Below are 13,533 nucleotides of genomic sequence, written 5' to 3'. Positions count from 1 at the left end.
CAAAAATAGCTTCATGATAATTAAGACGAAAACAATAAATAAATTTCTATTAAAGCACAGCAATTACCAAGTAGCTGAAAAAAATAATATTATCTTACATTATTAGCCTAATTTTTGTTCATGTTGAAGTTATTTATTTAATGTTATCCCTATACAGCAAGCAGAAAATGTATGATTATTCCTGTTTTATAAATGAGGTGAGGTAGAGAGTGATTAAACACATGGACCACACAGAAATAGAAATACAAGGAGCACAAAATTTGTAATAAGTACAACACAGGCTAGATTCCTACATAGTATACCCTGGCATTAACGATGCCTCCCCCAATTTTGCCATCCATATGTAGCTCATGATAGGGAAGTAGACTTTTTTTGGATGCAATTTAAATATTATCCAAACTTAAGATAGTTTGGAATTTTCTTCACTCTACCCTCCAGAGTCTGTCCTTCTACACTTCTAGTTCTGGGTTGTGTTTCTGAATATGAGAATATAAGTGTGTCTTAAATCACCTCATTTCAATTTGGGATTTGTGTTCGCTCCACAGTCCACCTGCCTCCATTTCTGAGATGGCGACATCGGCTCTATCCTGGCCTCACCACCCCTGTGGCCCAGGACAGCCCCTGTAACTTCATCTTCCATTTGTTCATGTATAAAACATTGAGTGTAGCCCCAGCCTACCTGGCTGAGCTTTTTACATTTCCAAATGGATCGAGATATGTTCGGGTTATCATGTATGGTTAAGTTTGATCTTTAGATTCTTACCGCCTCTCATTTCTCTTTCTTGAATCTTTTAGACTGACAGTTATAAATGCACATTTCGAAGAAAATGAGGATTTGATTCATGGAAAAAGTCTACAACCTTTCAGAATTGCATAGAATCAGAATATTTTAGGGAGAAAGAAAGGATAATAGAGATGATCTATGCCAATCTGATTTTCCATCTGATTTTCCATGTGAAGCAACCCAGACCCAGTGGAAGTTTCTAACTTGCCCAGAGTGAACACAGCAGGAATGTGATTAATTGCAGGGACAGGAGAAGCCCATTGTTTTGCATTTTGCCTCATGGGCTAGGATTGCAACACTAGGGTATATGAATTTAAGAATATAAATTGTGTTACAGTTTCTTCTTTCTATGTCATTTTCTGAAAAAAAATTACATGATGCCAATTCCTTGTTCAGTGAGTAATGAAATTTTATTTTTTAAGAATCATGTTAATTTCTCATGGAAGATTTTTAAAATTTAAATGTAAGAAGTATCACTGTAAAGACCCTCTGCTGAGAATGATGGGGCTTTTGGGACTTGTAAAGGAATATTAGGATATAAAACTATAATGGTTCAATTTTCATTGCACACTAGAGTTCCATAACAATTTAAAATGAGTATTATTGTTTTTAATCTTTCAGGACCTGGAAGATTTGATTAAAGCAAAAGAAAAAGAAGTAGAGAAAGTTGAGCAGAATGGACTTGCTTTGATTCAGGACAAGAAAGCAGAAGTCTCTGGCATTGTCAAGAGTACACTGCAGGAGCTCAGCCAGACCTGGGCAAATTTAGATCACATGGTAAGACTGCTAATGGAAAGCTTGCTCCAAGGTCATGTTTGCTACCTCATGTCCAAGCATGACATGGGATGGATTTCCCTTAAGTAATTGAGTAAAGAATAATGGACTCTACACGTCATCTCTTTGTGTGAAGTCCACTTTATTAACTACTTTTTAAAAACTCTAGCTTTGGATAATTCCTATAACTAAACATTAATATGATAATCCATTTTTAGTATTATAAATATTAATATATATTTATGAATAATATAAATATTAGTATAACAATCCATTCCTTCCCTTGTCTAGGCACAGACAATTTTCAAATGTGTTCCCTCCACTACCCCAACCTGGATTTCTCTCCTTAACTCCAGATGGAGACAGAACTGAGAGAAATTCCATGTGTAGACAGCTCCTCTTGCATGACCAGGAGACCTCTCAAACCCCCACGCTCACCCCACTTCTTCCCCACGAGTCTATATGTTCTGCCATCTTGGTTAATGACAACACTGCCCTTCCATTTGCTTGGACAGGAAACCGGGGAGTCACTCTTTATTCCTCTCACTCTCTCATACCCCACATGTCTCAGCAATTTCATCAACCCTATTTCAGAACAGATCTAGACCCTAACACCTCGCCCCATCTCTGCAGTTACCCCCTATGTCTATATCACCATCATCGTTTACCTTGATTATTTCGAACACCAATGCCTTCTAACTCATCTGCATTCTTGGAAACTCTTGTTAGAATGGAAGTCAGATCATACCAGCCCTCTGTTTAAAATCCCCCAGTAGCTTCTAGTCTCATTCAACATGAGGCGAACACCTGGCAAGGTCCTGGAGGTCCGCGTTACCCCTGCCCCTGACCTTGTCTTCTGTTGCTGTCCTGCAGGTTCATTTTGCTTCTGAAACACACATCCCCCTCTGCCTGGCTCACCCGCTCCCACATAGCCATGTGGGTCACTCTGAAAAGGCTTTGTTCAAATCCGCCACCTCAACAAGGGCTCTCCTGACCCCCCTGCTGTAGAGGGCAGCCCACCCCTTGCTGCTTTGCCCTCCCTGACTTCTACTCTGCTTTGATCTGTTATTTGTCAGCTTGTAACAAACACTGAGGCTATTTGTTTGTTTACATTTCTCTCACTAAAACATAAGGGCTCTGAAAACATTTGATAAATAAGCGCTGAGTAAAGTGTTGAATCTCTTTAATTATAAGAATATGTGTAGCAACAAATACTCCAGTGTGAGATCACAGTTGACCTTCAGCCCGCACCTGTACAGGGAGTTATTCCCCTCACTTTACAGCACTGGAGGTGGGCGCAGGCCCAGGGGCTGGGACAAGAGGCAAACAGCAAACGGTTCATATAGTCTGTGTCCTTCTTCAGGTGCAACCTCTCCTACCTTTGCTTTATCTTTCACCAGGTTTCAAGTAGGTTTTATTTTATGCATTTTTAGGTATCACAAATTTTTAGAAACAATTTACCATGTAAGTAAATGAAATGTTTTTTTCAAAAAACATATGAAGTACAAAGAAACATAATACAAAGAAGAAACGGATGACTTTCAAAATTCTCATTGTCGTGTTTTTTCCTGCGTGTTGGTGGCTTTCCCAGGATGGGTTATGCAGCTCTGGGTATTGCCTCCCTTTGGCGGCTCCATTTTCTCTGTCCTTTGACCCATTAGATAGTGTCTTGATTGGTGTTGATATTTTTATTTATGCTAAGAAGAAAAGCACAGAATGCATATGAAAGTTCATTTATGAGGCCCCTTTTCTTAATTATGGTCATATTTACTCCATATTCCAAAGATTGCCTTCAGCAGCCTAGGAAGACATCCATACAGTCCAAAGCACATATCTTGATAAGTGACTCAGAGCCATCAAAACTTTTCTGTTGCCGATAAGTTTTAGGGAAAGAATGTTCTTAGATATTTTGTCTTTTAAGATCTTCTCTAGAGTATATGTGTGCGTGCATTTATGTTCCATATTAGGTGATGGCCAGATGGGTGGGGGATGGATGGATGGACAGATGGATAGATGGATTGATGATAGGTATGTCTCATTTCCTGGGACCAGACAGCTTGGATTCATATCTAGATCTCACATTCTATTAACATGCTCTGGAGTGATTTTTAAAACCTCTTTGTGCCTCAGTTTCCTTATCATAAGATGGGGATGAATGATTATCCCTACCCGATAAAGTCATTATGAGGATTAAATGAGTTAAAGCATATGAGGCATTCATTTAATATGTTTTCTAGGCCATAGTGTTAAACGTATTGACATTTTATCAATTTTCTTAATACATGTCACCTTTCTAAGCATTTCGACACTAAACCATGCTCAGCATGAATGGTATAGATTTCAAAGTTGCTGCATTTTACTTTTCAATTTTTTTCTTTCACTTTAAGTTTACTTATAATCTCTAAAAGCCTAATGAAGTTCTTAATTGTTGATTTCTTTCTATCAATTGCCTATACCATCATTTTAAATATTATGCATAAGTGGAATATACCATTGTTTTAAATATGCAAATAAGAAGTGTCTGTCTCTTTCAAAAGGCCGGGCAATTAAAGATGCTGTTGAAGTCTGTGCTTGAGCAGTGGAACAATCACAAAGTGGCCTTTGATGAGATCAACAGCTACCTCATGGAAGCCAGATATTCTCTGTCCCGATTCCGTCTGCTGACCGGCTCGTTAGAAGCTGTGCAAGTTCAAGTGGACAATCTGCAGGTAGGAATGAATTTTAGCCATCCTTAACATTATTTTTCATTGGTGAAAATTTTTTACAAAATGATCAAATGCAAACATCCTGGGGCATTGCCATCTATTTCATTATTTTTTAAATACTTAAATTCATACCTGCTTTATTTGTCCCTGACTCAAACTTGTCTATGGATACAAATTCTGGATTAGTTGCCATGGAACTAGGTGATTTTAAAGATCCTATTATATAAATGTTTACATGAATATATATATATTTTTAATTTTTATAAATTTTATTTTTATATTCCCCATACAATTGCAACCCCCTTATTTTGACCCCAACCCCTCCCCTCCCCGCCCCTCACCCCCCATAGAGTGTCTCTGGTTCATAGTTTTTTGTTGATTTTGATTTTCACTTTCTTATAGTTATTCATTTTCCTGGTCCCTTATTTAAGTTTTCTAGATTCCTGCTATGAGTGAGACCATCTGGTACTTTTCTTTTTCTTTCTGGCTTATTTTGCTGAGCATGATCCCTTCCAGCGCCATCCTACATGAATATATTTTATAAAGTGATCATATACCCAAATGATCTTCTTGATGCAATGTCACTGCTTTTCAAGTTTTCCCTTGCCTCCCTTTATTCTACTTCTCCCAACATATCCTAAGGGATTTATTTATTTATTTATTTTAAAGATTTATTTATTTATTTATACAAGCACTGGGTACAGTCAGAAGCGCGGGAGTGTGAGAGAATTCACCAGAGCCAGAGTGGGGAACAGAACAGGCAAACTGACGAAGTACACTGCTGAGGGGAGCAGCAGGCTGCAGAAGAGGTCTGCGTGCCATGTGGGACCCTCACCCGGTGGCCGGGGATCGAACCGGCGCTGCAGACGCTGTGGGCAGCTTCGCAGCCCACTGCTCAACCGCTGTGCCACCAGGGGAGGCCCCTAATGGATTTAAAATAAGGGAGCAAAAGTCATAAACTTTTAAACTATACAGCTTGTTTTCTTTTCAGCCGGCATGGTGTCATGGGCCACCCGAAGTATACACATAACCCTTTTCTGCTAGCACTACCTGCTTGGTTCCCTGTGCGTCCATCATCCTTGTATTCCTCTGGGATGGCGTCACAGCTGTCCATAATAGCTCCATCGTAGCTCAGGTTAATGTCCTCAGGCCAGCTGCCACTCTTGTCCTTTGCACATCTGGGCAAGCACTCTTCTCTGTTGCTGCTCTTTCTCGCTGGCTACAAAATGGGCTGGGATGGCAGGACAGAACCCTCCCCACCGCCCCTGTAAGGCAAAGCTTCTAAGAGTCCAGCATGTAGTGTCCTCACACCAGTCCACTCCTCTGCGGGCAATCAAAGTGTCTGTGCTGCTGACACCATCTGCAGACTTTCATAAGGGAATGCCCTTTTTTTTTTTTTTTTGGTGGGGAGTTGAGGAGGAGGTGGGACATATATAATTTCTTTAAAACTTTGCAGTTGCAGATTCTAAGCCTCATCAAAAATTACTTTGAGAAAACTAAGTTTAAAAACAAATTGTATAACTTTAAGAAGATGGCAAAAGCTTTCTCATTTAACCTGTTCTGAATTTCATACTTGCAAGTTCCTTCTTAAGGTGTGAAAGGATTCGGGGTTTTTCCCTTGAGTATTTGATTTGATGGCAATTAGAGATCCATGTTCCATAGACTGGACTTCCATCAGCCGGTGCACCTCAGGAATTTGACTAAGATCTGAGTGTGTCACTTCAGCACTGTTTTCAGGGAAAGGTCTTTCTCCAAGTTTCTCCACTGATCGTTGGTAGAAGACTGGCAAGTCCATACTGCCAACAAGTATCCTTTGCAAAGAGCAGATAGAGCTTTAAGATGGTACTCAGGAAGGGCATGAAAACCTAAATTCTAGTTATCAAGAGTTTATGGCAAAACAGCTCCAGGTATGTTAAAAAAAAAAAAAAGGGGAAAGATACTGACCTGGGTTTTGACTTAGAGCAGCTAAGGGAGCCACGTGGGTGTGCATGCCACAGCCAGAGCTTCCCACTAAGGACGGACCAGGAGGCCCTACTGAACTTTGCGAGCAGAATTTCAGATAACATTCTAATGGTTGAGACCCCCTTCTCACACCCCTAAGAAGAAAATCCTAAAAAAAAAATGGTGTTTATAAACACTGGTGCAAAATCATGCCTGAGATATATACATATATCTATATATCTGTATCTATATATCTAAAAGTGATATATAGCTATATAGAGCTCTATAGCTGTAAATCACTTTTGCTCTTTGTTATAGAATTTAGATGTTATCATTACTGTCTATGACACTTTTTCTTTGGGTAGACTCTTCAAGATGATCTTGAAAAACAGGAAGGGAGCTTACAGAAATTTGACTCTGTCACCAACTATCTATTGAAAGAGTGTCACCCACCTGTAACAGAAACTCTTAACAACTCACTGAAGGAGGTCAACATGAGGTATGGAATGTGTGAATTAAATGCATTATTTACATTAACATTATAACACTATTATAAATAATGATACAAATGAAACTTGCTGGCATTTTAAATTTAAGCTTTATAGATTCTATTTTTTTAATATTTATTTTTATTTATTTATGCACATAAGAACTGGGGTGCAGGCCAAAGGCGCAGGGGGTGAGAGGACTCACCAGAGTCAGAGTGGGCAGCAGAACAGGTGGATCTACTGAAATACACTGCTGAGGGGGCAGCCAGCAAGACAGGAGAGGTCTGCTGCGCCTTGTGGGTCAGCTCCCTGGCCCAGGATTGAACTCATGCCACAATAACTTTAACTCCTGTGCTACCAGGGAGGCCCTAGATTCTATTTTTTGAATGCTTAGAGTAATTTTCACTAAATGAATTTCAGGGTAAGTAGATGTAGTGAGAATGTTTAGAAAGAAATTAGAAGTGCTACATACTCAAAGATTACCCTCACTCCTACTATGTGCCCCAGAAATATGAGCATGAAATGTTACTTTGCATTTGGTTAAATAGAAATGGGACAGCCCTGCCTTGTGTCCATAGCCACATGAACCAGACTCATGGAATATTAATTAGTCAATAGCAGTGGCCCCTTAGTGTTGGCTCTTGTTTCCAGATGGAATAACTTGCTGGAAGAGATTGCTGAGCAGCTGCACTCCAGCAAGGCCCTACTGCAGCTCTGGCAGCGGTACAAGGACTACTCCAAGCAGTGTGCTGCTGCCGTCCAGCGCCAGGAGGAGAGAACCAACGAGCTCTTGAAGGCGGCCACCGACAAGGATGTTGCTGATGACGAAGTCGCTACGTGGATTCAAGACTGCAATGTAGGTCCAGAGAACCATGGTGGTTTCCCAAGATGCCAGTCTTCTACTTGGAAGTTGAGAGGGCTGGTTCTCGAAACTAGCTGTGTGTGTGTCTCAGCATGCGAAACAGTTGTGCAAAAAGAATGCTTTAAGTATTAAAGAGCCTGCTAGTTCAGAACACAGACACAGGTGCATCAAATCCAAGAGATCCTTCCCATGGGTTAATTTTGAAAGATGAGCTGTTTTCCTATTTTTCCCAATGAGATGCAAACCATGGGGAAAACTCTACTGTTTCTACTCAGATGATCAATACAATAAGAAATGACCTTATGAAGAATCATGTTCTATCTTTTAAACCCATAGGTAAAAGTATTATCTCTTTAGGGTCATCATCTGTTATTTAAGCATCAACACAATCATTTCTTGTAAGAATTTAGTGGCAGAAAGAAGTTGTTCTTGATTTACTGAAATACTTCTTTTTAATCATTTTTTTTTCCATATTTCTCTTTTCCCTGTAGTCACTTAAAGTTTAGGGGGAGAGTTCTTGTTTCACCCTTTACATGGCTCTTACTAGTTGTACTTACTTGTCTTTATTTTAATGAGTTCATTCCCAAAATATTCTGTAAACTGTCCCAAATAATTTGATTCAGATGAAGCAAGTTATGCATTTAACCTATTCCCATACCTTCCCAGGAATAATGAATTGTCTCTTTAAAGCACAGGTAATAATCATTATAGTAAAGATATTATAAGTCAATGCTTATTTTTGCCTTCCACATAGGTTACCCCTGCAAATTTTGTCATTTTCACTTTTTAGTCTTCCTGAGTTGAGATAGACCTCCTGTACACATTGTCTAAAGAGCGCAGTACTTCAGATTATTCCTGTGAACTCGTCTGGTGACTCTGTCAAGGCTAAAGCTGCCCTTTGTTTTCCTTCTCCTCATAGTTGAGAGCGTAGGAGGCTCTGCTCTCTCCACCATGTCTCGTGGGGCCGGCAGCAATGGGTAGTAAGAACAGTTGTGTGTCTTCTTTAAGTGGTAGCAGGAACCCAAACCGAAGACTTTCTATTGGCTTCTAATTTCAAGCATATTAAGAGGCCCCACAAATGGTGGAGGCAAGAGGTGCCAAGGAAAAGAAAGATGACACTCTACTCTTACCTGCTCTCCAGAACCATCGCTGGGGTCCTGTGCCCCACAGGTCTGTTGTAACCACTGTCATGAGATCACCAGCACACAGAAGATACTGTTGACAAACTCATTCGTGTCATATAGAATGTTTAATAGGAAAAGGCAAAAGGTAGCATTGTGTTCAAGTTGTTAGCAATTTCATACAGAGGCAAGAGACACTGCCAGGTTATTTCCAGTTATTGACTTTATTTGTTGGTAATTTTTCTTGATATGTATGTTTTTATGCATTCCCCATTGTTCTTCTCTGTACTGATTTGATTTTTATATTCAGAACACTCTCAATTTTTTTTAAAGGTTTTTTTTAAGATTTATTTATTTTTTTTTTTTATAAAAGAGTTGGGGTACAGGCCAGAGGTGCTGGAGGGTGAGAAGATTCACCAGAGACAGAGCAGGGAGCAGAACAGGCAGACTGACAAAACACCTTGCTGAGGGGAGCAGCAGGCGTGACAGGAGAGGTCTGCTGCACCATGTGGGATTCTCGCCCACCAGATGGGATCGAACCTGCACTGCAGAGGCTGCGGACAGCTTCACAGCACGGCGCTCAACCACCTGCGCCACCGAGGAGGCCCTCTCAATATTTTTAATTAATTTTTTTTAAAGATTTATTTATTTATGCATACAAGAACCAGGGTGTAAGCCAGCAGTGCGGGACATGAGAGAATTCACCAGAGAGGGTGGGGAGTAGAACAGGGAGATCTACTGAAATACACTGCTGAGTGGAGCAGCAGGCAAAGCAGGAGAGGTCTGCTGCACCATGTAGGTAGCTCCCTGGCCTGCCGGTGATCGAACTCGTGCTGCAATGGCTGGCAACAGCTTGACAGCGCTGTCTTTAACCCTGCACCACCACGGAGGCTCTCAATATTTTTAAAACTGTTAAAAAATGGACACAGTATTTTTAAACATTCTTGATTATGTTGTCTGTAGCTGAAGGTTATTTAGCATAGTATTTGACAAGCAGATCCGTCTAGATGTGTGGCTCTTTGCTGAGTGTTTATAACAAGAAGTACACTTTGCCTGTTGCTTCACCCTGGGTATATTTCCATGTTATCCAGGAACTCCTCAAAGGATTGGGGACCACTAAGGATTCTCTTTTTGTTCTCCATGAACTGGGAGGGCAACTCAAGCAACAGGTGGATGCGTCAGCAGCCTCAGCCATCCAGTCTGACCAGCTGTCTTTGAATCAGCACTTAAGTGCCCTAGAACAGGCTCTTTGCAAACAGCAGACCCTGCTCCAGGTACCGACATGGCCGTCTTCAGTATGTGTTGTAAATCGGGTGTTGAATAGTGTCTGGGCATAAACACAGGAAGTTTTCATCATTGAGACAGTGTTTTCATCAGGAACAAAGAATTATAAACCATAAACAAACTTGGAAGTGACAGAGGGGACTTGGTGGGGTGGAGGCTGGCACTATTCTCTACAACAAAATTTTTTTTTAAAGATTTATTTATTTATACAAGAACTGGGGTACAGTCCGAGGCACGGGAAGGCGAGAGAATTGACCAGAGACAGAGTGGGGAGTAGAACAGGCCGATCTACTGAAATACACTGCTGAGGGGAGCAGCAGGCAAGGCATGAGAGGTCTGCTGCGCCTTGTGGGTTTCTCCCTGGCTGTGTGGGAATTGAACCTGCGCTGCAGAGGCTGTGGACAGCTTCCCAGTGCAGCACTCAACCCGCTGCACCACTGGGGAGGCCCCTACAATGAAATTTTGCCCTTACACCAATCCCTCCCTCCATGGGACTGAGTAAAATGTGTTCAATTAATTTATGCCAATCCAATATTTCTTAGTTTGATCATATTTTATTAAATATTAGTAAATACTTATATAAATGTATTTACTAAATAAAATATTATTACCTATTTATATTAATAGTATTTAATATTGTGTAGGAATAATTCTAAGTTTTAGGAGAGTTATAAAAATGAAGAAAACAAATCATTGTAGCCCTTATTTCTTTAGAATGACAATTTGATGCAAGCATATGAAAGGTCATTTCAATATCCATTTGCCCTGTAACTAGGTTTCTAAATGCCAATTTTCTTTTGTAACAAAAAGGCTGGAGTACTTGATTATGAAAACTTTACCAAGAGTTTAGAGGCTTTGGAGGCCTGGATCATAGAAGCTGAAGAAATTCTACAAGGGCAGGACCCTAACAACTCGTCCGACCTCTCTACCATCCGGGAAAGGATGGAGGAACTCAAGGTAGGGGCCTTTACATTCCCATCCCATATTTTCGGCTTCTCTCTCCTCTGCTTAGAATCTTGTGGAAAATTCAAAACTCCTAACATAGCCCTACTTTTTTGGTCATTTTTAACTGCTGCTTTTTATTGAAACTGAACCTGGTCAAGTTGGGAACTAAGATGACAAACAGCCTCTAGAGCTTGCAAGGAAGTAGCTTTGATATGCAAAGGAGATCAAAGAGCAGTTTCCTCCCCAAATCACAAGCTGCTTGTGCCTGTGGGAGGAGCCCTATCTTTCTCCTGGGTGCTCACCTGCTTTTCAATTCCTTCCAGGGACAGATGTTGAAATTCAGCAGCATGGCCCCAGATTTGGACCGTCTGAATGAGCTTGGATACAGGTTACCCCTGAATGATAAAGAAATCAAAAGGATGCAGAATCTGAACCGACATTGGTCTCTGATCTCCTGTCAGACGACAGAGAGATTCAGGTAGGGGGACTAAGACATGCTTTGGCCAGTCTGATCTATGAGTGGAAACAAGTTCATGATCCAAGGAGCCTCATAAAAGTTGAACTAAACTTGGGAAGGTCAAATTTTGAAGTGGTTTCCCTTGTTTAATGAACTAAATATTCTTTTAATCAGATAATCAAAAATGCTGTTGAACAAGAATATACTAAAGATGGATGCATAATTTTACCATTGTATAAAAACTTATCATTTTAAGGTTTTAGTATTTCTTTAGTTTTTTTTTTTTTAATTCTACTGCCAAACTTAAAGGCTTTGTGATAGTCAGATTGGAACTAGAGCATGTTTAACCTAGTTTTATATGCTAGATATAAGCATAACCAACAATATGTAATCATTATTCATTTCATATAGTTCTAGTTGGTTTCTTTTTTCATAGTCATTTTTTGCTAACTTCTTAATTGAGGTAACTTTGGTGTACAATGTTGTACATGATATAGGAACATCGGGCCCCACCTCTTCACATGTATGTCACTACCCCACATCCACTAGCAGCACCCACCACCCTCCACCCTAGTTCATTGGAGCACCCTCCTAGTTCCCCACCCCCACCCCACCCTCCTCTGGTAGCCTCAATTCTACAGGCAGATTTCTAGGGCTTGTTTTGGTTCAGTTTTGTCTCCTCCTTTGTTTTGTTTCTTTATATTCCACACAAGTAAAATCATCTTGTGTTTGTTTTTTTCCATCTGACTGAAATCAATGATCTTGAGCTCCTCCAGTTTCACCCACGTTGTCACAAATGGCAAGATTTTATGTCTTAATATAGATGCGTAGTAATAATCATTGTTCTTTGTCCTTCATTCACTCAGTAAGTTGCAGTCATTTTTGCTACAACATCAGACTTTCTTGGAAAAATGTGAAACATGGATGGAATTCCTGGTCCAAACAGAACAAAAGTTAGCGGTTGAGATTTCAGGCAATTATCAGCATCTTTTGGAGCAACAGAGAGCTCATGAGGTAAGTTTTGCCAGTAGATTTGGGGGTAATTAAAACATGTTAGTCCTTTGGGAGATGTTTCAGAACACCCATATAGAAGGACTAAAGTGCTGCGTCTACATGGATGTTTGCACAGCGTTGTCTGTTTTTTTTTTTTTTTTAAGATTTATTTATTTACACAAGAGCTGCGGTACAGGACAGAGGCATGGGAGGGTGAGAGGATTCACCAGAGCCAGAGCGGGGAGCAGAACAGGCAGATGGACCGAAAGCACTGCTGAGGGGAGCAGCAGACGAGACAGGAGAGGTCTGCCACGCCATGTGGGTATCTCCCCGGCTGGCAGGGAATGGAACCTGCACTGCAGAGGCTGTGGACAGCTTCACAGTGCTGCATTTAACCGCCTGCGCCACTGGGGACACCCGTTGTCTGCTTTCTTGAGCTTGAGGTCTTGGTGTCTTAATTGCAAAATTGTGGGCCAGTCCCCTGCTCCCCTGGTTAAAAGCATACAGTGAGCTTTCAAATCCTGCAGTGTGTGATGCTAGAATTCTGGTAAAATCTACTTATTGGTGGAGTGGAGGAAGAAGGATAGAAGGGTGCTTGTAAGGAGGACAGAAAGTTCGACAACTTTCAAATTGTCACATTGCCAAGGCTAGGTGCTAAAGGCAATAAGCTTTGATCAAAAACATCTGATAAATGAAAGCTATGTGTTCTTTTAAAAGCAAATATGTATTTTATACTAAGGAAATCAAACTACCAACTGTCTCCAAGTATACTTCTTAATCAAATTGTATTATAATTGTTTCTCAGAAATAATTGTGAGAGTAGATAAAAAAAAGCAACAATTAACTTGCCATTGGTCTCCACTTTGTTAAAAATTGTTTTTTACTTGTTCTATGTGTTTACTAATTGTACACAAATTAAAGGATACCTAAGAGCTGAGGAAAGTTTCATTGAGAACCTAAAAGAGAATGAAACTAATTCTCAAACATTTTGCCTTAATTTTAAAAATACAGAACTTAACTATGTGTAAGACATTTTAAGTCCAGTTTTATGGAGTTAACCAATGATGAAATAAAAGAAAATGGATTTAAAGTCCAATGAGGTATCATCACCAGCACCCACTCAGATGATGACAGTGAAAAAGATAGCAAGTGTTGACGAGGGGTAAAGAAATTGGATTT

General features: G+C 40.3%; 1 protein-coding gene across 1 annotated transcript in view; it reads left to right on the top strand.

Annotated features, from left to right (window-relative positions):
* The window catches only part of SYNE1 (spectrin repeat containing nuclear envelope protein 1), a gene marked incomplete at both ends in the record, with an annotated part of 158,373 nt that overhangs the window by 68,779 nt on the left and 76,061 nt on the right, over positions 1-13,533 (top strand). Inside the window, 8 exons of the mRNA XM_084259624.1 lie at positions 1,406-1,561; positions 4,096-4,266; positions 6,570-6,703; positions 7,344-7,548; positions 9,767-9,949; positions 10,770-10,916; positions 11,228-11,382; positions 12,228-12,375. Coding sequence (XP_084115750.1) covers positions 1,406-1,561; positions 4,096-4,266; positions 6,570-6,703; positions 7,344-7,548; positions 9,767-9,949; positions 10,770-10,916; positions 11,228-11,382; positions 12,228-12,375 — 1,299 coding nt within the window. The remainder of the gene's footprint in view (positions 1-1,405; positions 1,562-4,095; positions 4,267-6,569; positions 6,704-7,343; positions 7,549-9,766; positions 9,950-10,769; positions 10,917-11,227; positions 11,383-12,227; positions 12,376-13,533) is intronic.

The sequence above is a fragment of the Talpa europaea genome (assembly GCF_964194135.1).
Source record: "Talpa europaea genome assembly, chromosome: 2".
Classification (NCBI taxonomy): domain Eukaryota; kingdom Metazoa; phylum Chordata; class Mammalia; order Eulipotyphla; family Talpidae; genus Talpa; species Talpa europaea.
The sequence above is the reverse complement of the archived record's forward strand: the minus strand, read 5'-3'. Positions and strand labels throughout refer to the sequence as shown.